Here is a 20,320-nt window from a genome sequence, read left to right as displayed (position 1 = left end):
GCTCAAGAAGCCTATGGTGCATCTTTCTCTACTCTCTAACTGATGGTGTTTCATAACGGCACACAAGGTAAGAATCAAACTGATTCAAATATAACGGAGAGGATGAAACGATGCAACATTTAATGTTCCAAAATCTCCCATAAACAAGGTTTTTGACCTGTTGCCCTCTTTTTGCCGTCCTTGTCGGGCCAATGATTAACTAATGAGTCAGCTGTCCTATTTATCTTCAGGATATGAGGAGCCCAATAACATACCAGGAGATACCTCGGTGGACTTCGTCGACTATGAGCTGCTAGTATAAGGGCCTCACCATGGACCTGTACAAACTAGCTTTCCTCCTTGGAGCACTGACCTGCACTGGTAAGATATAATGACATCTTTGAATGATAAATATGAATGGTTCTACAATGATTTAATGCCATAAAATATATAAAAAAAGTAAGAAAGACAATACTTTGCTTCACTGTGAGAGTACCTCATCTGGACAACCCTCTCCAAACTGATTATATATGTTCTTCTTAATACTATTTGCATCATTCAATCAAGCCAGGATGTATAAAGAAACACATCTGGATGCACATAAAACATAATTTGTTCAGTTTGATGTGTTCACACTATAGTTAAAACAGTTGAGAGGCAAACGATGGGAAGCAGAGACAGATTAAAATGAATCTAAAGGAGTGACAGAAATGCAAATTTCTGTCTTCTATGTGAACCCAGAGTTGATCTGATTCTGTTTGAATCACATTAAATGTCTGAAAGTCCAGGGTTGAAATGGGATATGAACAGGTCATATCAAACCATCAATGTCACAATAAATTTGAATTTTCCTGACAATTTCAGATAAATGTGGTTTAGTTTAAATGGCATTAAATGGAATTTGAGAACTAACCCAATTACAATAATAGATACCGATTGGACAACAGTGGCACCAGATTATTCCATCTACATGGACATAATGTATACAATCATAATACAATTATCAGATCACACTAATTAATTTGATGTAGTTCCTACCAAGTCTCTAAAGGGGATATATTAGAGTAGTTTGCCCACAGATCCTTTCAACTGTCAACAGCTCTGAAGATTGCAGTTCTTTTCAGTTTTAAATATGAAGTAATTGAACTGATCTGTCCATTAGCAAAGGATATTTTATGACTATTTAAGAACAGGCAGGCACCCAATAAAACCCACAATGAGGAGCAGTCATTAGCCGTGTTTCCATTCACGTATTTTATGCGTATTTTGTATTTAATCACATTAGAATAAGCTGTGTTGAAACCTTTACTGCATAAATTCTGACGTAGCAAACATTTAACTCACAAGACTGATCTGCTTTTTCCGCTGTCGCCGTCTTCTCGGATATTCCCATGACGCGCAAATGCTTGTCTTCGTCTTTGGACAACATGAAACATGGCCAATACTAGCTGACATGAAAACGTGCCCAAATGAAACGAATTCTTGAAGACCTCTCTCCATTTTTCTCTCGTAGATGGTTAGATGGCACAAGGCGACTTGTTTTGTTTCCGGTGCACAACCTCTACTTCTTCTACTGTGTTTCTTGTCTGATTACAGCCATGCGTAGCCTACTACTAGCACCAACTTCAGATGAAACTGCTGTAGCCTAGTTTATTCACTCCAAACCAATGCACCCTAATTCACATTTCTTTTTTGCGACAAATATCATATATGGTGCACCACAGGGTTCAATCTTAAGTCCTATTCTTTTTTGTGGATATGCATTCACTCGACTCTACAAAAAAGGAAATATGATGTATCATTATTGTTATGCAGATGATGTACCTATGTATGAGGATGAATGCTATTGGCCTGGCATGTTAACCTTTGTGCCAAATAGTAAAAAATATGATGCCTGATATTAAATCTTCAGGGAACATGTTAGACATTTTGTGAAATACGCAGAAGACTGCGAGTAAAATGAGAACATTGATATCACTTATGTCTCCAGCTACAGCTAGGAGATGGTTAGCTTAGCTTAGCATGAAGACTGGAAGCAGGGAGAATCGGCTAGCCTGTTGCATTTTATATAAATTAAACAAATGAGAAACAACGTGTTAAGCTGTTTTATGAATTCTTAAAATTGTTTTTACTCAGATTTTTTTTATGGTAGTCTACTTTATAGACAAATATTCTGTTTTGTGTTCCATACCATGTTGTTTAACCCAAGTCAGACCAACAACATAACTTTGAACTGTCACATTTCCCTGCTTCTGTGCTGGTTTGAATAGCCATCAGGGTGAAATGATTCCTCTTACACAATTCAAAGTTCACGACCCTCAGACTGATGCACTTCAGAGCACAGACCTGCATGTGATAAAACGTCCATCCCAGATGACTAATCTAAATATAAATTACTTTTCTAAATCACAAATATCTAGATTAAAATTCAATGACAAAACCAGATACAGTTAGAGACTCAAAGTTGCAGTGTGAGAACAGTAAATAATATACTGCAACTATGTTGTTTTCTATGACACATCTGTGTGTGTACAGTTTAAGGTCGCGATCACAATATTGGTAATTGAGTCAACACTGGTTTTCCGGGTACACTGTTACAAATTAGATGACGCAATTTCTCGCTGTTACTCAATGGTAAATGGTAAATGGACTGCATTTATATGGTTTTAATTAATTATTTGATGCTGTAAAAGGGGGTGAGACGTCATGATTGACAGCTGCTCTGAGTGAAGTAGTCACAGCCGCAGGCTGAGGAATTGTACGAGAGAGGGGATGTAACTTTAACTTTCCATAACCATCACCAATCTGTGTAATAGAACATGTATCAGTTTGATCATAAATGTAGTTATAGAGATATTATAATATTATGTTGTGTCTTTCTAGCCAAACAGCTACCGTTACAACACGCTCTGATCTCCACGTCGTCCATTAATTCCTGATGATGGACAGTTCGTAGGGCATTATCCCTTACTTCATGTGCTGTATATTTGACAATGGATTCATATTTTTGTCTCTGATTTCAGTTAGTGGTACTGAGGTGGACGGCTACGCCAAAACTGAAGGAGCATGGATGCTCTCGCTGCACAAAAGACAGTACCCAGCAAACACTGTTGCTGAGTGCTCCGCCAAATGTGATGCTGAAACAGCCTTCACATGCAAGTAAGTTTAAACATCTAACTTTTACCTTTACATCACATTTTAACTTTTACATTTAAGAGTCTGCATCCCGACCTGACACCTATTTTGTTTTAACAGGTCTTTCATGTATATTGAAAAGGACCAAGAGTGTTGGACAGCATTATCAAACTCTAAAACCGAGTCTATCCTACGCAGAAGCAGCGCAGCGTTATATGAAAAAAAAGGCAAGTCATTTTGTCTTTTCAGTTATATAAGTAGCCCAAAGTCTTGTTCTATTATATTATGGTATCCTTTTTTTTGTCTCCTGTGAATTTTGACACATACTGAAAGGTCTACATACAGCTCCAGTTTAGATTTGACATGATATTTTGCCTCCATTACATTGTAGTTAATGTTTAGCCTATGTTGAGTGAGCAGTGATGTTTGGACAGTAAGCAAACACAAGACGCACATTGAACACTACTGTGACTCAAATTTTGGGGGTGAAACATCACTTCAGTGGGATCACATAAATGATTCACTCAAAGAATCGTCCACCAGATAAGATTATTTTACTAGCAGGCTGATTTTATTGAATCATCAAACATGCAATGCTGATAGTGTCCTTTGGTGTATACTGTTTTTTTTTGTCTTGTCTAGAATACCTCCTGGAGTGTGTAAATGGAGTAGGATCAGATTACAGAGGAACAAAGTCTAAATCAAAAACAGGAAAGATATGTCAAAGATGGGCAGCAACATACCCACACAGGCCTAAGTATGTATTCATCAGGTTACTTTACATATCACATCGTATCCTTTTATATCTTTTCCTATAATTTTTCCTCAATGTGTCTGATGCAGCTTCACACCGGACGAACATCCACGAGCAGACCTGGAGTCGAACTTCTGCAGAAACCCTGATGCAGACAGCGGGGGACCCTGGTGTTACACCACCGACCCCGACACCCGCTGGGAACACTGCAATGTACCCAGCTGCACTGGTAAAAGTCATTTGTTTTGTGTCAATCAATGATGCCAATGCTGTGTCAGAAATCACATCCTATTCTCCTTATTTCCAGCTATTACACAGTCCGCCATCTAGTGGACTGTCCAGATTATTCTCAAGTGTAAAATGCACTGTCCTCAAAAGTTTCCACAGTAGACCAATACAGCAGAGAAGCAGTGTGATGTGCCTGTTTCTTTACAGAGGAGTGTATACACTGCAGTGGCGAGGACTACAGAGGGAAAACCTCCACTACAGAAAACGGTTTCACCTGCCAACGCTGGGACTCCCAGAAACCTCACAACCATGGCTACATCCCCAGCGCGTAAGACCACAAAACAGCACAATCCATCAATCAAGTAGGGCGGTCCTCGACCAAAGAAATTCTTAGTCGACTAACATTCAAACAGTTTTGTTGACCAATCGTTTAAATGATTTAATTAACAGATCTGTAAAACTGAATTTCTCCACAAAGAATCATACAAAAGCACCACTTTATCTTGTGTTTATCAGAGATGTGCTCATAAGCTGCATAGAAGTCATTCAGCATGAAAGAGCATAAAAAAAATGACTAATCAACTAAAGAAATCTTAGTCGACTAAGGCCAAAACGACCGATTAGTCAATTAATCGATTAAGAGGGGGCAGGCCTACAATCAACCACAAGCAGGATTTGATAATATTTAATAAATGTTTATGTTAAATACATTCATTTTCTAGAAGCGTAACATCGTTTTTTGTCCTACCAATTCATTTTACTGTTCCATTAATGCTTTCCCTAGTCTCCCAGAGAAGTATCTTGAGGAGAACTACTGCAGAAACCCCGATGGAGACCCCAAACCCTGGTGTTTCACCACCAGCCCATCCAAACGATGGGACTTCTGCTCCATACCCCGCTGCAGTAAGTCCAATTATTTCAATATTTTAATTTTTTTTAGTGTGTTAGTGTTGTATTTTCTTTTGCTGTATGGTTGTATGTAAGTGTATGGTTGTATTTGTATCAGGGCTCAAAACACTGACGCTACTTGACTTCTTTTTTTTTTCTGTGTGTTCTGCAACCAAACCATTTCATCTTCTGTAGCATCCGAGGCTCCCACCATCGTCCCAGAGCTCACCTGTGCCACCGGTGAAGGTGGAGCGTACCGAGGCACGATCGCTGTGACGGAATCCGGCAAAACGTGTCAGAGCTGGTCGACCCAGACGCCACAGAAACACAACCGCTCACCAGATAACTACCCTTGCAGGTAAGAGGAAAATGTTGTATTTCTTAAATGAAGGATGATGATCGTTGGGTTATTAATCATTATTACTGTCTGTTTTTTGTCAGAGGCCTGGATAGCAACTACTGTCGTAACCCTGACAACGAAAGGATGCCCTGGTGTTACACCACTGACTCAGAAACCCGCTGGGAGTACTGCAGGGTGCCGAGCTGTGGGGATGCAGCCGGACCAGGTAAAACATTGATCAGATGATGATGTTAACTTCAAAACCTGCTGCACTTGACTCACAAAATTTAGCAAAACTGAGGAGTTGTAAGGAAACATGATTTATATACCTGCTCAGTAGTGTCCTATAATCTGTTCATGTACTTTGAAGAAAGAAAGGAAAAAGGTTAAAGGATTAGGCAAAGCAAAACTTGATTTCTTACCCAATTACAATAATGTTAATGATAGTTGTGATGGAGGTACACTAGAAGAGAGGAAGACACAGCAACCAGGGGCCAGTTGCATAAACTTAGCATTCATAGTCTTGGCCTTAGACAGGTTAGACTAGTCTAATTAAGCCTTTCTGTTGCTTAAATATTAACTAAAACACCAACAACTATTTCAAATAGTTAACTATTTCAACTGTTTATCAATAACTTTCTTGTTTCTGAACATTTTTAACGGTTCTAATGACCGTTGGATTACCATTTTCTTCCATACTTGGTGTGTTGTTGTATCACTGAACTGTCTGTGACGTCGCTGTTCCACCGCAGATCAGATCAGATCCATCAGCTGTCGTTGCTGCATCTGCCATTTTTTTCTTCTTCTTCGTTGTTATTAAAAAAATAGTAAAATAAAATAAAAATAAAAGGTATAAATATAATTAAATTAATAAATAAATATATATATATATACAAACACATACAGTATATATATATATATATATATATATATATATATACATACAGTATATATATGTACATACAGTATATATATATATATATATGTACATACAGTATATATATATGTACATACAGTATATATATACACATACAGTATATATATATATATATATATATATATACAGTATATATATGTACATACAGTATATATATATACATACAATATAGTATTACATTAGTCACTCGTAGGGAAACTTAATGCAGCAGGTAAATGTAACTGTCTATATCAAGTCTGATTTAAAGTTATATTTAAGACAAAGACTAGGTCAATTTTAATGCAACTGGCCCCATGCCTTGAGATTGAAATAATGACTTATAGAACTCCTAATTAGCTGCACATAAAAATGCCTCAATGAATTAGCCTGATTTCCTGCCTCTTGCTGCAGATGAGCCAGTGATCCCCCCAGAGGAGGAAGACTGTTATGAGGGGGACGGGACGACCTACCGTGGCGTAACATCAGAGACCATCAGTGGGAAGAGATGTCAAGGCTGGAGCACCATGATTCCTCACACCCACAAAAAAACTCCACAGAACTTCCCTAGAGCGTGAGCATCAAATAGCAGCAACAAGCCAACAGAGATCACTGGTTCTTATTGATTCTGGGAGTAAAACAACAAAACCTTGCAGGATATTGGTTCCTGTTGTCCTGACGTTCCAGGTTTTCTCTTTCAACAGGGACCTCAGGAGGAATCTGTGCAGGAACCCTGATGGAGACCGAGCTCCCTGGTGTTACACTACAGACCCCGCTGTCCGCTGGGAGTACTGCAACTTGGAGAAATGCCCCACCTCAGGAGGTGCAACACCAACCCGACCTTCTATTCCCCAGGTCCCCTCCATCGCCACCCAGGGCCCACAACAGAGAGGTAGATTATTCAACATTGTAACTGAATGTTTGTCAGAGATTTTGCATGTTTTATCCTTTAATCACCCACTTGTTTCTCTCTTTTGCTGTGTTAGACTGTAAGATTGGAAATGGAGATACATACCGGGGTACAACCTCGATCACCCTTCTGGGCGTGACCTGCCAGGCCTGGAGTGCTCAGAGCCCTCAACAACACAACAGCTTCACCCCTCAAACTCACCCCACCAAGGGTCTGGATGGCAATGTAAGTGTGTGCGTTCCTGCGTGAACCATTTTGAGTGGCAGTAGCTCAGTCCGTAGGGAAGTGGCTTGGGAACCAGAAGGTTGCCGGTTAAAGTCTCCGCATTTACCATGTACAACGTGTGAACTGGTAGCTGGAGAGTTGCCAGTTTGCCTCCTGGGCACTTCCAAGGTAAACACATTTAAGTTACTCTGAGGAACTTTTAACTGGTTACGAAACAGTCTCAATTTAAGACTGATGCCTCTCTACCCCTTTAGTCCACAGGGACCGCCAAAATCAACACAAAATGAAAGTTCTTCATAGTAACTTTAATGTTAAAAGCTGGTAAATCATTATATTTTTTTCTCCGCTGTCAGAAATGCAGAAACCCAGATGGCGATGTGAACGGACCGTGGTGCTACACTACTGACAGGAACAAGAAATGGGACTACTGTCAGATCCCCGACTGTGGTATGTGAACACTATTTGTGTGTAGGACAGTGGACTCTGTGTCCAGAGTGACTTATCTCACAAAATATTTCTATTAAATTTGGTGCAAACATTCATGACTGTGAACTTTCTCTGTAGCTGGAATGTCATGTGGGACGCCAGCCACCAAACCGAAGCGTTGTTTTGGTCGGATCGTGGGAGGCTGTGTGTCTAAAGCTTACTCGTGGCCCTGGCAAATCAGCCTTCGCACCAAGTGAGTACAACTACACTAAAATATAATTCCAAGGGATGTACAACATTTGCAAAAAAAAGATATATAAAAGACGATGCAATTTTTTTATCGACGCAAACAATAACCTAGCCCCAGTTTGTGCCTCTTATGTATAAGCGTACAATCAAGTCACAGAGGTAACCATCAGTTTCTCTAAAAGTTAATTAACTCCCAATGTTTAAAAAACCCTGGCAGTCACAACTTGGGTTAAAAACCCTTTTTATTATCCAGCAGATGTTTGTTTTTTTTCTATCCAGATAGTTTGAAGAGTCTTTGAGGATTCTTGAAATACCTTCAGAACAGCGGTAAATGTTTTTAAATGACCTTCTGGTTTTTCAAATAACGCCTTTTAGAGAAACGGATGGTTACCTCTGTGACCTGCATATATGTGAATATATGGGAGGCACAAACTGGGGCTAACAATAACCAATATGTTGATAATGGGACTGTGGTATACTATATTTAATCTGCAAAATAAAGCCCATATTTCATCTTGACTTGTGAATTGTCGCAGCTTAAAGACAGGTTAATCCAACATCCTGTTTAATGGTAGAAACACTAAGTTACATTACTGTTTTGAAATGAAAATGTATAGAAAACAGTATTGACATTATTGAAATGAATGCACAACATGTGTATAGAAAATCATATTTTCCAGCTAGTGTTCTGTAGTTGTAGAAATAAAGAAACCGTATATTAGCAGTGGCCTCTGGCTGATATCTTACAGTAGTCTATTTTACTCGTTTTCTTATTTTATTTCACTTATAATGTCTGTTAAAGTCCATGATTTTGTACCCCCCTTGAAAACAACATCTCAAGGGCTTTATCCGTAAGTATTGAAATAAAATCTGATATTACAAGAAAAGATTATATTCCTCTATGAATGTGTTGCCTTAGAGAAATCAACCTTTGCTATCAAAGGAAGGCCCGATACCTTTTATAAAATATGGGGGAAATTCCTACATTTTTGGGAAAATAACTAGGTGACGAGTTAGTATGAAAGATGTGAGCAGATAATGTAAAAAAAAAATAATTGTATACCAGCTTTTTAACTTATTGTTAAAACCTATTAACCATTTTACATGTAATATTATACCTCTATATCCATTTAATTATTTTTTTATTTATTTATGTCCCCTTTTCCCTTTTTTTCTTTTTAATTATTATTAATAGAAGTATTTTTCGTTTAGGATATTTATTTACTTAGTTTATAAAATAATTTCTATGTTAATTGTATTATCGCTGTTATTGTTTATTTTATATTTGATTTGAGTGAAGATTATGGACAGAGGAAGATGGGGTGAAGGCGGTGATACATTTGTGTATGTCTTGATGAAAAAACAAAATGCCAATAAAAATATTAATTAAAACAAAGGCCATGTTATATCTCTGTTCTGTCCTACTTAACTACATTTCTGTGTTTCTCTCTATACCAGCATCGGAGCTCATTTCTGTGGAGGAACTCTGATTCACCCTCAGTGGGTCCTGACTGCTGCTCACTGCCTGGAGAGGTCAGAGAGAAGATTAAAAAACATGTAAAGACTAAATCCTGTAATAACACAACCACTGGAGTGTGTATGTTTATGAATGTGTTTTGTACTGTAGGTCCAAACGGCCTGCAGCCTACAAGGTGCTCCTGGGCATCTACACGGAGAGAGCCAACGAGGCGTCGAAACAAGACAAGAACCTGGAGAAACTGATCCTGGGACCCAACGGAGCCGACATCGCTCTGCTCAAACTGAGCACGTGAGTCTTTTCATCCTACTACCACTACCACTACTAATACTAGTACAACTATCCTTCCTTTACTCACTGTTGCCACTCAGTGGTGGAAAGTAACTAAGTACATTTTGAAGTATTTTGAGTATTTCCATTTTCTGCTAATTTATAGTTTGACTCCACTACAGTTCAGAGGCAAATATTGTACTTTTCACTCCACTGCATTTATTTGATAAATCACTTGTTACTCTGCAGATTCAGATTATTAATACAAAATGTTTTCAACAAATAAATGTATTATTAAAAGATTAAGGGAGGGATGCGCTACTTAAATATATGTAAAGTACCCAGAAGTAATTAAAATTAGCGATATACACATTAATTTATCAATATTAATATCTAATAATGTAATTTTTTTTTTTCTGAAATGGGCCACACTGAATGATAACTTGATGCTCATACTTTTTTACTTTTATTTAAGTATGATTTTGAATGAATTACTTTTACTTGTAACAGAGTATATCTACATTGTGGTATTGGTATTTTTTAGTAGAAGATCTGAGTACTTTTTCCACCAATGGTGTTTTGTGTGTGTTTTCAGCCCTGCACTAATAAATGACAAAGTCATGCCAGTTTGTCTGCCAGAGAAGGACTACGTTGTTCCGAGTGGAACCGAGTGTTACGTTACCGGATGGGGTGAAACTCAAGGTACGTCACAGTACGTTAAAGTATGTAAACATGTTCTAGTAGAAACCCAAATAACAAGTATTCACCCGAAAATGAGAATAACAGGTCCTCTTTAAAGCCAAATAATCAGAAATGATCCTGCACTTAAGCCAAAGTTAACATATTTTATCAAATGTGTTGCTTTTTAAATTAAAGATACACATAGATATTCTGAAACTAAAAAACTGGATAACTGCATGGACGTGTGTTGCAGGTACAGGAGGGGAAGGGGTCCTGAAGGAAACTGGTTTCCCCGTGATCGAGAACAAGATCTGTAATCGTCCATCGTACCTGAACGGCAGAGTCAAAGACCACGAGATGTGTGCTGGAAACATCGAAGGAGGAACAGACAGCTGCCAGGTATGAAACACCCCCCCAAAAAAACTATGAACTATGAAGATTTTAGAAAACTATAAAGTGTTGTGTTTGCCACAGTGTCTTCTTTGATATGGTTGTTGATTATTTTGGAATAATTCAGTTCCCTGGAAAGAGATTTCACTTGATCCGGTCTGTTTGTTGGACCCTTATAACAACAATCTAAGCCTAAAAACAAACACTTGTAGCGGACGTAAACTGACGTTGAGGAATTGCCCCGAGCGATTACTTTGCAGCCTGTTTAGTGGCTGGCGGTTACAGCGTTCTCCCTCAATACTGGACTCATTTTAAAACGTGTTATCCCCATTAGTCACGTAAACACAAACATATTGGAAAATAGGTTGAAAAATACCAAAGTTACCCTTTAAGATGAAGCTATTCTTTTAATTACCGTCCTGTGTTCTATGTGACTGGTTCCCAACCTATTTTCCTTGGTGGAACATAGCTAAGTACATCTACTCAAGTACTGTACTTAAGTACAATTTTGAAGTACTTTTACTTTACTTGAGTAACATTTTATGGTACTTCATACTTCTACTCCACTACATTTCAGAGGAAAATATTGTACTTTTTACTCCACTACAAAACAGCTTTAGTTACTAATAACTTTACAAATTAAGATTTCACAAACAAAACATAAGTTTATAAAATATGATAATGTGCTACAGATTAAACTATCCAAAAGTAGTTAAAATTTGCTTCAAACCCCACCCACTGTCACATTCAAATGCTGCTCACGTGTTAAAGCATCAGTAATAATGTTCCAATAATATGATGTACAATATATATATGAATACAAATGTGCCATAACTGTGTCACTTGTAGTTCAACGACTGTTTTGGCAGCAGGTGAACTGAAAACATTGTTTCTCCCTGCAGGGTGACAGCGGCGGCCCTCTGGTGTGTAATTCCCAGAACAGGTACATCCTGCAGGGTGTGACATCATGGGGTCTGGGATGCGCCAACGCCATGAAGCCCGGCGTCTACGCTCGAGTCTCTAAGTTTGTCGACTGGATCGATACAACCATCAAAACCAATTAAAAAGAAACAGTCAGGAAGTGACTGTTCGTTGTGCTTTTTGAAGATACTTTAACATGTGTGTACTTCAACACGACTACTTAAGTTTGTAGCCTGGTGTGATCTGATGTCAACAGGTGTTCTGTTTCCTTTGGTGGAAACACAATGAGCAGATCATGTTCCTGCTTTTGAAATGTAAAGCTGTGTTTTCTGTAAGAGCTGAAAAATAAAACGTAACACAAATGAAATTTGGGAAGTCATCATTTATAGTATATGTACAAAAAAATCTTCACAAAGACAGTCACACAGTTTCACTTAAATTTGTTGGTTCGCCACATCCTCGTTTTTCCTGTGAACAAAAACACACGTTATTATTAATAGTAAATAGAAAACACTTACACTGCATTAATTCCAACAGATCGCATTAAGAATAAAAATGTGGTACAGGTGAATCACTCATTAAGATTGTATTATATTCAGATAATCTTGGTAGATATTAAAAATGTAATTTATTCACATGTAATTCCTTTACTCTCAAATTAGGCACCAATTACTTTATTAAAATTAAAATTTCAGTTATTTTATAATTTTTTGTGTAATATAAAATAATTTGTTTATAAATTATATATTGTATCATAGCTGATAGGAGACGATAACAATTACATTCTTGTTACATTACTAAACTATTTATTAACAGTTTATTGTTGCACACATTATAACACTATGTTATATATATATATACTGTGTATATATATATACTACATATATTTGTATTTATATATGTATTTATTAATGATTACCAAATGATTTGTAAACCTTTAAGAAATCGTTCATAAAACATCTATTTAGCCATTTTTCACCTATTAGGAAACTCAATATCATCGATGGTCTCAGGAAGAGGAAGTCCTCTGGTTTCAGGAAGCAACAACACCAAACCTCCAGCTATGAACGCGACCACTCCTGTAAGAAACAAAACTTTAAATCTACAAATGTTGGGCTTCACGTCAACATTATGTGAAAGCATGGGTGACAAGGATAGAGTACATAGTTTTAGAATTAATCATCTAATTTATGTACGCACCCTTCCCCTCACAACCTACCAAAGATGATGAGTGGCAGCTCCAGCCAGATGGCGGCCAGTCTGTAGAGCAGGAAGGGAGATACGATGCCGCCAACATCAGACAGAGCAGAACAAACTGACACGCCCAGGTTCCTGTATCCAGTTAATCCAATTAACCAACATTTAGCAATTACACTGTTTATTCCAGAGCTGCTGTGTCGTGAATGTGAAAGTAGAGTGACCTCACCTGATATATGTCGGGTAGAGCTCGGTGTTAACAAACAACACCATCTCAAAGACCACGGTGATCCCCAGCCGACCGATGCAGGCCACCACCGTCTTAAGCCAGAACATACCTGACGCACAGAGACAAAGAGTTACAAAGTTTAAACGCACCTATTCTTTAGATAGAACCTCTGAGCTGAAGCGTAGGCACAACTGTTTTTTAGATTTATAATGACACAGGTCTTTCGTATTATACTTCTTGTACTGACTAAGAACAGGAAGTTCTTCTCACTTTCAGGGATGAAGGCGGTGATGAAGCAGGCGGCTCCGGCTACGAAGTTGGCGGAGGCGAAGGGAATGCGTCTGCCCATACGTTCGATGGTGAAGAGGATGAGGAAGGCAGCAGGGAACTCCACCAGGCCAGAGATGAAGAAGTCGAGGTAGACGTTTCCTCCTGTTATCCCCAAACGCATGATGAGGCCTTGATAAACCATAGAAGAGGTGAACCTGAAGAGATGGAAACCAGAAGATTCAATATCTGCAACATTTTTTTGGCCCACAAATCTGATTTTAGATGAGTCTCACCAGTTGAACATGAGGATGAAAGTGTGTTTTCTCATATTTGGAGTTCTGATCAGGTCCATCAAAGAGGCAGAGGAGGAGTCACCCTCCTCAACAGTCAGCGTCTGAAACAAGTTATCATGATCCAGTTGTGGCATTAAAGGGATAGTTTGGTTGTTTTGAAGTGGGGTTGTATGAGGTACTTCTCCATAGTCAGTGTATTACCTACAGTAGATGACGGTTGGCACGCTGACTCAGGAGATCACAAAATGACAGGGAATGATATTGAAGAGAGTTAGTTGTGTTTCCTTTCAGGAGAATTGAGAGGTTAAGTAAACGGTTGAATGGATTTACCTCAAAGTTCCCGAGTTTCCTCTTGTTCTCCTTAGCTATAGCTTCTGTGATCTCCAAAGCTTTGGAAGTCTTGTTCTGAGAGATGAGCCACCTCGGAGACTCTGGGATAAACCTGAGGCACAAAACATTTGACAAATACCAACATTTCAGCAACTGTTAACCAACACATGTAGTGGACGCTCTAAGCTTGGTCTCCTTCTTCTTCTAATGTTTCTTGACACCGGGGAGATTGTGATTTATTGTTAGCACCTTAACCTCTAGGCCACCAGGTGCGGCGGACAACCTACAATTCAACATTTCGTTCAGTGGCTGGCAGTGCTTCGGAGACACAAGTGTGACCAGGAAACCTGTTAAATAATTACCAGTAATCCATATTAAATGCCAGCGGCAGCCAAAAAAATCTCTGTTCAACTCTCATAGGAATGAACGGGAGCTTGCTTCCAATGCTGTATCCAGTTCTCTTAATACATCCGTGTATTTGAGGCTTAAAGTGGGGGGGTCAGGCTGTCGCCGTCTTGGCATTGACGACGTAGACATTAACTCACAGCTAATCCAAAAATAGGCGAAGAGGTGGATTTTCGGTGGGGCTGAGGCCGCCAAGGTGACGCAGCATAGCAGACAGCTGGCAGCTAGCAACCTGGTACGATATCCACCTGTCACTCAAAGCAGCAACGCCCTCGATTAAGGCGAACTTTAAACCTTATTATAATTAAAACGGGTGAGTTATATAAACATTCATCCCCCGTACAGTTGTCATGAACGGGGATTTTATCTACAGAGACCAAAACTGTTTTGCGTACAAGGCTATAAACATATTTGTTTCTGTTGTAAAGTCGGGCATTTTAACATAGCAGTCTACGGGGATTGACTCGCTTTTGGAGCCAGCCTCCAGTGGCCATTTGAGAAACTGCAGTTTTTGTCACTTCCACGTTGGCTTCATTTTTCAACACCGGAGGTTGCCGCTTGGGAAAACCCTTGACAAGAAGTGTGAACCGAAAAACAGAAACGTGTGCCTTCCTTTATGACTTGATTTTTCTGATAACAAAGTACTTAAACATGCAGACATACAAGAGCCTGAGGGACAGGATGATGACTGCAACCAAATCTACCGCCAGGACAGTATTGTTGAATGTAAGCTATTTTACCAGTAGTAGGTGAGGAAGAGGATGTAGGGTGCAGAGAAGACGATCTGCAGCCAGCGCCAGTCAGTGATGAAGTAGGCAAGCAGAGGGAGGATGAGGAGGCCGGCACTGTAGAACATCTGGTACACATTGCCCACCGTCCGTCTGTACTTCACTCCAACAATCTCTGTGACTGACAGAAAGACAGGAAAGAAAACACTGACTCAAGGCCTTGTAGGAAAATTTACCAACACAAGTTAAACAATAACGTAATGTTTTTTTCAACGATTCTTATTTTCATTGTTTTACTGTTCATTTATATGGAGGACGGAACCTGCCAAATTAAAAAATAAATAAATAAATGACTCAATAAATAAATAAATGTCATTAAATGTAGAAAAAATATTTATTTGCTCTTCTGTTTAATTTTCCGTTTTATCTATTTATTATTGAATATTCTTTTTAATTTTTTTAATTTTTAAATGTATTCATTAAAAAATAAATAAATAAATGCAAAAATAAATAAATGAAAAATGAATAAATGCATGAATAAATAAATAAAGATTTAAAAATGTATAGGAAATAAATAAATACATTTAAGTATCAAAGTCATCATTACGCAGCACATATGTGGTCATCCAGCCTCCTTTGGCTGCAAAGCCAACGATGGCCCTCAACACCAGGATGGAGATGGCATCTGGAGCCACAGCCTGTACGATCCCTGCGATCGCATTCAGTAAAAAGGACAACAGGAAACTCACCTTCCTGCCAAACCTGCGGAAAGAAAGACATTAGGCGAGGATCCCTTTCAAAATAGGACAGGCTTGATTGAACATACATGCAGAAAGAGCACGTCGGTGAAGTCTATGCCAACGGGAAGTGAAGGGATTTATGGGAAGAGTGGTGTAACAAAACCAGTGGCATGTGATAGAGGTAACCAATCATCTTTTTTGTTGACAGTAAATTAGTTTTAAGTATAAAAATAATAGCTTACAGGTATTTAAAAATACTGAATTAAGCAGCTCTAAGGAGGCAAGCCTGTTAGGTATAAATCTAGACCAACCTGACCGTCAGCTTTCTGCAAAATACAACTTAAGTTACTACAAAAGAAAGAATTCAATGCCTCACCTGTCAGCAACGAAACCAAAAGTAAAGCTGCCAACAAGGAAGCCCACATTGAGAATGGACTGGTACATGTCCACAAACCATCCATCTGAGCACACCAGGTTAAACTGGGACCAAAAGGAAAAAGGTTACTCCATACAGGATGTCTTTGTGTCTGTTCAATAAAATATTAAATTATTTACTTTGGTTGCAATTCAGAAGAAGCTGAACTGTGATTTAACCTTTAACATGTGCATAATTTGGTTATACATTGAGATATGTTTAGTGGGTTTTTTAGTGGGTTGGTTTGAACCCTAAATGGAAGCACAAATGCATTAAATTTCTCTTCTCACCTCTGTGGCGAAGGACTTCCTGCCTTCATACTGATACTCCCAGCCATCCTTGAGGACAAAAACAAAACATTGCTTTTTCTTCAGAAGATAAAATGACTCTCACACATCAAACTTGTAGAAAGAAGGAGCCCTTATAATCTGACCTAATGCTCCTTCGTTGGTGTGACTCTTTTGCAAAAATAAACCTTAACTCTGCAAACCCTTGTGATTTATGCTGTTGACCTCCTGAGAATCTGTGCACACCACTGCCAAAGACTTTTGTACTTCTCACAAGGCCAATAAGGTACTGAATTTTACCACATGAAAGCAACAAGTACATCTTTACATAACTCCAGGGTCAAAAGGAGTTGTCATAACTTTTAAAGATATGAAAACCTGTTGCTTTAAAGGAATAGTTTGACATGTTGGTGAATAAGCCTTCTGGCAGAGAGTTAGATGAGAGGACAGTTAAAGCCTCTTCTCTGTACAGTAAATATGAAACTGCAGCCAGATCTCACTCCCAACTAGTCAAACATCGCCGACTGGGCAACGTCTCTCCGCATCGGAAAACTGACGTAAGGAGGTGACAGTATGTGACGAACCGGGCTTTCAACTAACTGCAATATAAACCCAACCGCTGTGTTATTCGACGGTCGGAGCAAGTGACGTAGTATTAATAGCGTGGAAGTCCGCTAACGGCAGGCGGGAGGGGTGGTGGATGGGTCGAACAAACACAACACTTTCAACCAGGAGACCGCTGTTTGTATCCCGTGTGAAACTAAAAGTAATGTTGACTTATTTTGTCACGTACGTTGTCAGTCCCGTGAGTCGTTAGTCACGTGACTCGTCATTGTCAATTCCGTCACGTAAATCGAGTCAGCGAAGTTAACGTCAACTATGACCGTTTCCCAACTCTAACTAAGTGATTGCGTTGCATAAACCTAACCTCCTATGAAAACTTTATTTTGAAAGGACACTATGCATGTAACAAGCGTATATTGACACGTCGTCCTTAGTTTGTCCAAAAGTAGCGCAAGAGGTGTACCCCGTGCGTCGGTCTCCGATGCCGACGGGCACTGACCAAGCGGCGGTATTTGACGAGTTGGGAGTGAGAATGTGTCGGCTCACCTTTATAACTGAAATACTTTTTAATTTGATATATATTTAGTATCTGAGATGTCATCTCACCAAACCATCCACTAAAACACATTAAAGCTTTCTACTGCAGAACCAAATAATCCAACAGTTTTTAGATCAATCTCAGCGGTCTCACCTTGCACGTGGTAACTGGGACGTCACTGAGGTCCAGTTCCTGTGTATCACAGCTGAGTTCAGTGGTGTTCCAATCCACCTCGTATTGCTCACAGCTGCTCTGCTGCAGCACTCCAGAGCTGTTGACCAGCGGCACCGTCAGCCTGCGGCTCTCCGCCAGGCTCCAGCCGCACGCCTGCCTCCTCTCTACCACCGCAGGGTCCCGACACCAGTGATGTGGAGTGAAACCCTGGAAGACGACACCGACGTACACGCCTGAAAAAGGAAGTGACACCAAACAAAGCAGGAGGAAGACACGCTTCTGACAGCGTCCGAAAGGCCCAGCCTCCTCCAGCAGGTCATCAAAAGTCGTCATCGCTACAGTGATCCAAGTTCTCGGTGTTGAAAATATCAAAACAAATCAAGTTTGGGCTGTTCAGTACACCCTAGATCAGTGTGAAATGCCAGAAATTTGCTTCACCTTTGACAGACTTCACCTCTTCTTATCGATCTGGAGATAACGTCCAGAAAAACCTGTTGAAAGTGCAGCAGAGTTGAACACAGACAAAACATGAACTGAGCCAAGCCAATGCAATTTCTATTAATAGCCGATTCTATAAGTGTGCTACCATATCACATAACACACATGTTGGCACACAGACTGTGTTTGAAATCGCAATCTAACATACTGCCTACTCATATTGGTTAATTCTTCTTCACCAGTAGACCCTATATAATACCAATAACATTTTTATGTAGACGAATAATAAAAAAAAAAAAAGGGAAACGCCCGGCATCATTTTATCACTCTACCACGACAGATTCATGTCTTGACATGTCTGTGAGTCACTCCACTTGAACACAAAACATACAGGTTGTGAAACGAACTGGCAACCATTTGTTGTGAAGTGAATGCAGTGGAATGGGGAAGGGAGAATCCGACATTGAGTGGCTGAATGTTCAATGTTATCAATAGCACCGTTAAAATATATCTAAGTGCTGCAACATGAGAACAGTCTATAGTGAAAACAACAATAAAATCAGAAATGTCAGCGCTTAATTGTGTGACAATAGAAATGACACCGCGTCTAGGCTGCGTGATGAACGTCTCTACGCTGAACAGTCTGCTGTTCATCTCAGTAAATGAACCAGGGGTTGCCTCCTTCCCTGCCCGGAGAGATTTGCAGAGATGTGGCGCGTATTGTTAACTTATGAAAGGCCCCCAAAGCACTTGAAATATATGCAACTCAACTATATAGGCATACTATTTACTGTGTACTTCTAGTTCAGAGGAAAACATTGTAGTACTACATTTACCTGACAGAAATGTTACTGCTTACGTTGCAAATTCAGATTTAACTTGCAAAATATAGCAATTAATATATGATGCATTATTATTATCATTATTACGGCTGTCAATCAATTCAAATATTTAACCGGGATTAAACGTTTTATCTGTTCAAAATGTACCTTAAAGGGAGATTTGTCAAGTATTTAATACTCTAATCAACATGGGAGTGGGCAAATATTCTTTCTCTATGCAAATATATGTATATAGTATAAACTATTGGGAATAAATTAACAACACAAAACAATGACAAACATTGTCCAGAAACCCTCACAGGTACTGCATTTAGCATTACAAATATAAATAAAATATGTTACATTTTAAAAATTTATTAAAATATTCCTGCAAATACAGTGGTGAAGTTCAACGTCTGAAATTCTTTTATTCAATTTCACAATTATTCTTTTAAATGCTGCTTTAACAGCTGCAAGAAATAGCCCAACAAGCATCATTGTCTATATTTGGCACACTTGATGAATAAAAACATTTCAAAAACATCCCCTCTTCTGATTTTTTAACAAATCACACCCTGTCCCTACTACATAATCAATGTGTATCTACTGCATACTGCCTACTAAATTAACAATAAAGTATGCCACTAGCAGCCAGGCCCAGCTCTAGACAACAGAGGGACCTAGGTAAGATTTTCTTTGGGGGCCCTCCTTACAGTGACAAGAAGACAAAAGCTCTGTTACAGATGTTAGCCGAAATAACCGTCACAAACGTACCTTTAGCGATTTCAGTCCATATCAGTCCTGTCGTTCTGCTGAACAGTGGCTGCCGCTCACTCGTGGGTGTGCTTTGTGCTACTGGTTTCTCTCGGTGAAGGAGAGTCCGGGGGTGGGTGTTTGCTCATGATAAAACTCGTTCTTTGGCCCGGGGAATTGTTTACTCATGATCGCCGATTGCCTAGTGGCTAAAAATGATATTTGACCTCACACAAAATTCTTAATGAAAATCCTGTAATCTGGGAAATTCAAAATGGCCACCGTCCTAGTGACCATAATTATTTTCATATTTGTGTATGTAGTAAAACAGCTGTTCAATAAGTGTTGCTTT

At 39.1% G+C, this 20,320-nt stretch overlaps 2 protein-coding genes across 5 annotated transcripts; one reads left to right on the top strand and one right to left on the bottom strand.

Moving 5' to 3' along the window:
* The first annotated feature begins 224 nt into the window (after positions 1-224).
* On the top strand, positions 225-12,153 carry plg (plasminogen). Its single transcript, XM_074616483.1, has 19 exons — positions 225-360; positions 3,003-3,138; positions 3,235-3,341; positions 3,757-3,871; positions 3,958-4,097; positions 4,304-4,424; positions 4,881-4,999; positions 5,180-5,342; positions 5,426-5,550; positions 6,652-6,811; positions 6,942-7,129; positions 7,224-7,372; positions 7,726-7,819; positions 7,937-8,051; positions 9,506-9,580; positions 9,675-9,815; positions 10,390-10,496; positions 10,729-10,874; positions 11,768-12,153. Exons 1-19 carry the CDS (start codon positions 312-314, stop codon positions 11,927-11,929), a joined length of 2,412 nt encoding a protein of 803 aa, XP_074472584.1. The 5' UTR covers positions 225-311; the 3' UTR covers positions 11,930-12,153.
* Position 12,154: 1 nt separating this feature from the next.
* LOC141756625 (solute carrier family 22 member 2-like) lies at positions 12,155-20,303 on the bottom strand. 4 transcript variants are annotated; one of them, XM_074616486.1, is made up of 13 exons: positions 19,990-20,303; positions 17,936-18,447; positions 16,684-16,731; positions 16,355-16,458; positions 15,846-16,000; positions 15,251-15,419; positions 14,106-14,217; positions 13,776-13,876; positions 13,483-13,697; positions 13,213-13,321; positions 13,006-13,118; positions 12,766-12,865; positions 12,155-12,254 (listed from the first exon to the last, which is right to left on the bottom strand). In XM_074616486.1, the coding sequence occupies exons 2-13, from the start codon at positions 18,287-18,289 to the stop codon at positions 12,221-12,223; spliced, it is 1,614 nt and encodes a 537-aa protein (XP_074472587.1). In that variant the 5' UTR covers positions 18,290-18,447; positions 19,990-20,303; the 3' UTR covers positions 12,155-12,220. The 4 variants fall into 4 exon arrangements, 2 of the variants coding, with proteins under 2 accessions (XP_074472587.1, XP_074472588.1); XM_074616487.1 differs by having other exon boundaries at positions 13,006-13,046; XR_012591498.1 differs by having other exon boundaries at positions 12,231-12,254; positions 12,987-13,118.
* Positions 20,304-20,320: the final 17 nt, after the last annotated feature.

The sequence above is a fragment of the Sebastes fasciatus genome, chromosome 18 (assembly GCF_043250625.1).
Source record: "Sebastes fasciatus isolate fSebFas1 chromosome 18, fSebFas1.pri, whole genome shotgun sequence".
NCBI lineage: Eukaryota > Metazoa > Chordata > Actinopteri > Perciformes > Sebastidae > Sebastes > Sebastes fasciatus.
Note: the sequence above shows the minus strand (reverse complement) of the source record. Positions and strands in the feature narration are given on the sequence as shown.

What these genes read in the sequence shown, in the direction of transcription:
- plg (XM_074616483.1), top strand. Translation starts at nt 312, where the DNA reads ATGGACCTGTACAAACTAGCTTTCCTCCTTGGAGCACTGACCTGCACT. An exon ending in CAATGTACCCAGCTGCACTG is followed by an intron (nt 4,098 to 4,303) that starts GTAAAAGTCATT and finishes GTTTCTTTACAG; the next exon opens with AGGAGTGTATACACTGCAGT. An exon ending in GCTGCTCACTGCCTGGAGAG is followed by an intron (nt 9,581 to 9,674) that starts GTCAGAGAGAAG and finishes TTTGTACTGTAG; the next exon opens with GTCCAAACGGCCTGCAGCCT.
- LOC141756625 (XM_074616486.1), bottom strand. Translation starts at nt 18,289, where the DNA reads ATGACGACTTTTGATGACCTGCTGGAGGAGGCTGGGCCTTTCGGACGC. An exon ending in GATGACCACATATGTGCTGC is followed by an intron (nt 15,420 to 15,845) that starts GTAATGATGACT and finishes TCTTTCTGTCAG; the next exon opens with TCACAGAGATTGTTGGAGTG. An exon ending in GCTGCCACTCATCATCTTTG is followed by an intron (nt 12,866 to 13,005) that starts GTAGGTTGTGAG and finishes TGTTTCTTACAG; the next exon opens with GAGTGGTCGCGTTCATAGCT.